The sequence below is a fragment of the Cyprinodon variegatus genome, unplaced genomic scaffold (assembly GCF_000732505.1).
Source record: "Cyprinodon variegatus isolate N-32 unplaced genomic scaffold, C_variegatus-1.0 Scaffold1165, whole genome shotgun sequence".
In the NCBI taxonomy this organism is placed as follows: Eukaryota; Metazoa; Chordata; class Actinopteri; order Cyprinodontiformes; family Cyprinodontidae; genus Cyprinodon; species Cyprinodon variegatus.
Window position 1 is genome coordinate 47,521 of NW_015151618.1, and position 2,904 is coordinate 50,424.

Consider the following 2,904-nt stretch of genomic DNA (forward strand, 5'->3'; position numbering starts at 1 on the left):
TACTCCTCCTCCTCGCCCAGAACTTCTGGGTGTGTGAAAATTTAAATAGCTTGAAGGAGTTGCCTCATTTATGCTCACATAATCCTCTTGCTGCAGCCAGGTTTCTGTAAGGCAACATAAGTCAATGTGATTGACACAAATCCAGTCATTAACTAGCATACTTTTAGAGGAAAGAGATCTAATGTTAAACAGACCACATTTAATTGTTTTAACTTTTTCCCCAATAGAAGTTATTTTGATTTTAATTAGATGATCATGATTTACTCCTTTGGGAATATTTGCTAAATTATTAGATTTTGGTCGTGGGCAAGACACTGTCTGGATGGAGTAAAGAGTGGGTAACAGTAGAGAAGCTGCAGAGATGTGTGTTAAACTACAACTCTGCTTCCTGGTCTGCACCCTGGGTGGTCAGGGTTTTGGAGGACTAATAAATGTGTAATTATATACAATATAAATATCAATTTGTATTTAATATGGCTGGATTTGGAGAACTGAAACAATGAGCAGTGGTATTGCAGCAAAGGTAAAGACAGAAGTGTCCGAGCCTTCAGGGGAGGGTTTTTTGTGGAGGGTTTTTTTCAGTGGGAGTAATTGGATTCTGTGATCTCTTTTGGAGCTCACAAATGATGCCACATGGATTTTAATATAGTTTGCCTGATTAACATGTTTGTTTGGTTGGCTGTTATCTCCACTTCATATGTATTTAGTAAGAAATGCATGTTACGACAAAATTAGGGCAGCAAATCGATTAATTTGTCGTTCGTTTTTTCGAAGAATCGATTAATTGGATAACCAATGGCTCTTTAAAGAAGATTAATAATGAGATTAAATCAGGTGACACGAAAATATTTCCTCTTGAGGAGTTCTGGATGAAGAATATTGACAGACAAAAACATTTGTATAAATCTTATATGCAAAATGTTTACAAATCATTTTACAAATTTTGTATAATCACTGATCTAAGTGGGTTGCTCTGTGGGGAAAGGCACATTTTACATTTATATTATGTTTTAGAGTCTCTATACTCCAGTTAATGATGAATCACTTACTAAATTAGTTGACGATTATTGAAATAATCAATTAATATGATTCATTTTTTCAGCCCTAGATAAAATACCTGAAATTGGTTACACAGAGTAACTACAACCCAGAAGTTAATATTTTAATGAATGTATAAATCTTGCTTGATACAGAAAGAGCATAGTAGGTAAAAATATGAGAGTGGGGTTTACCTCTGCACAATTATATATCTTCATAAGAAAATACTGTATTTACCTTCTGTCTTAGTTGTTCAAATGAAACCATTTACAAAGTGGAAAACAGTCCTAATTCCACATTCATCAGAGCTGGTGATACTTCAAACATTGATAAACAGCATCTAGGGAGTGTAGCGCTAATAACATTTTTATTAATGTAGCAAAAATTCTGCTTTTCTCATTAAACAATGAATTCCTCTTATAAAGTATAAACAAGGGCATGCATATTGCATAGCACCAATGACACCCGACCAATGGTGTCCCTACCAAAGTTCAAATCAAACCTACCTTGGTTTGGACCTTTCTTAACATGTGCAGCAAATGGACTGATCCAATATGGTGGACACTGAATGGGGGGACTGGGACACATATAATATTATAAGTGTTCTGATGGCATTTTAGCCAAAGTATTTTTATCAAAAACATAATTAATGTGCACATTCTATTAATTTTTAAACGTTATTCTCCTCATTTTATGACTTTATTATCATAATGTTACGATTTAATTATTCTGATATTGCGACTTTAGTCTCATAATGTTATGAGTTAATTCTCGAATAAAAATAAAAATATCCTGCCTGGCCCTCTGTCATGTCCCTCGTTCTCCTTCCACCAAAAATAGGACAAATATATTAGATGCCCACTGAGCCAGTGGGGAGGAGGGGTGAGGACAGAGACAAAGGCTGACAGGTAGCAGAGGGATGGGCTTCCTCCTCATCTCCCACTAATATTTCCACACCTTTGAATAAATCTGTGAACAGCACCGCTAAAAAAAAAAGACAGAGAGCCGAAGCTCCAGAGTCATGGCCGGCAGACAGACAGCCTCACCTCTGCAAACAGCCACAACGTCACAGCAGCGGCAGTAGGCAGCGGGTTCCCCATGGCTGCTGAGGAGGAGGAGACGCTCCTTCCTCCGTCACTGGGTCGGTGTCATCCTGAGAGCCGGCCAGCCTGGAGACCGAGCCACGGAGACGAATCCACGGAGAAAGATCCACGGAGACAGATCCACGGAGACGGATGCGGAGGAAGGTGGAACTGAAGGGAAGATGCGTTAATTCCACGAATCCACGCCCATCTGTGACTTCGCCACGCACAGAGGCGATTCTAGAGTCTGTGGGGGCCCCAAGCAAAAAATCCTAGGGGGCCCTACCGACCAGTGTTCATCACCATTATGTTAGGCTATAAATAATCTGACACCAACGAAAAATTTATTAAATAAAACCTTTTGTATTCCAAATGTTCTAAACATGAACAACCTTGTTATTTTGGAAAATATAAAAGTAAAGAATAAATTAATAAATTAAAATAAATGTATACTAAAATAAAAAAAAAACAGTAAACAGTATAAAAATAAAAAAACAGTAAATTACTTTAAAAACCCAATATAAACTTTGTACAAAATATAAAGTATAGTAAGAGTAATGAAATTATTGGGGTCCTATACTGCTTTCAGAATTGCTGCTTATGGGCCTTGGCTTGTGCAAATGAAGACATAAGTCCTCCAGATCCGAAGACCTTCGCACACTATACTCTATGGAAATAAGCGCCAGTCCTGAAAGTCTCTCTTGAGACATGGTTGACCTCAGGTTTTTATCAGCTTTAAAGAGGAGAAACTTCTCTCTCCAGAGGCAACAGTGACCAGGAGAGT

At 37.8% G+C, this 2,904-nt stretch overlaps 1 protein-coding gene across 1 annotated transcript in view; it reads right to left on the bottom strand.

Moving 5' to 3' along the window:
* The window catches only part of vopp1 (vesicular, overexpressed in cancer, prosurvival protein 1), a 39,676-nt gene extending 37,352 nt beyond the window's left edge, over positions 1 to 2,324 (bottom strand). Inside the window, exon 1 of the mRNA XM_015400956.1 lies at positions 2,085 to 2,324. Within this exon, the coding sequence (XP_015256442.1) occupies positions 2,085 to 2,138 (54 nt within the window). The 5' untranslated portion in view covers positions 2,139 to 2,324. The remainder of the gene's footprint in view (positions 1 to 2,084) is intronic.
* Between the last annotated feature and the right edge of the window lie 580 nt (positions 2,325 to 2,904).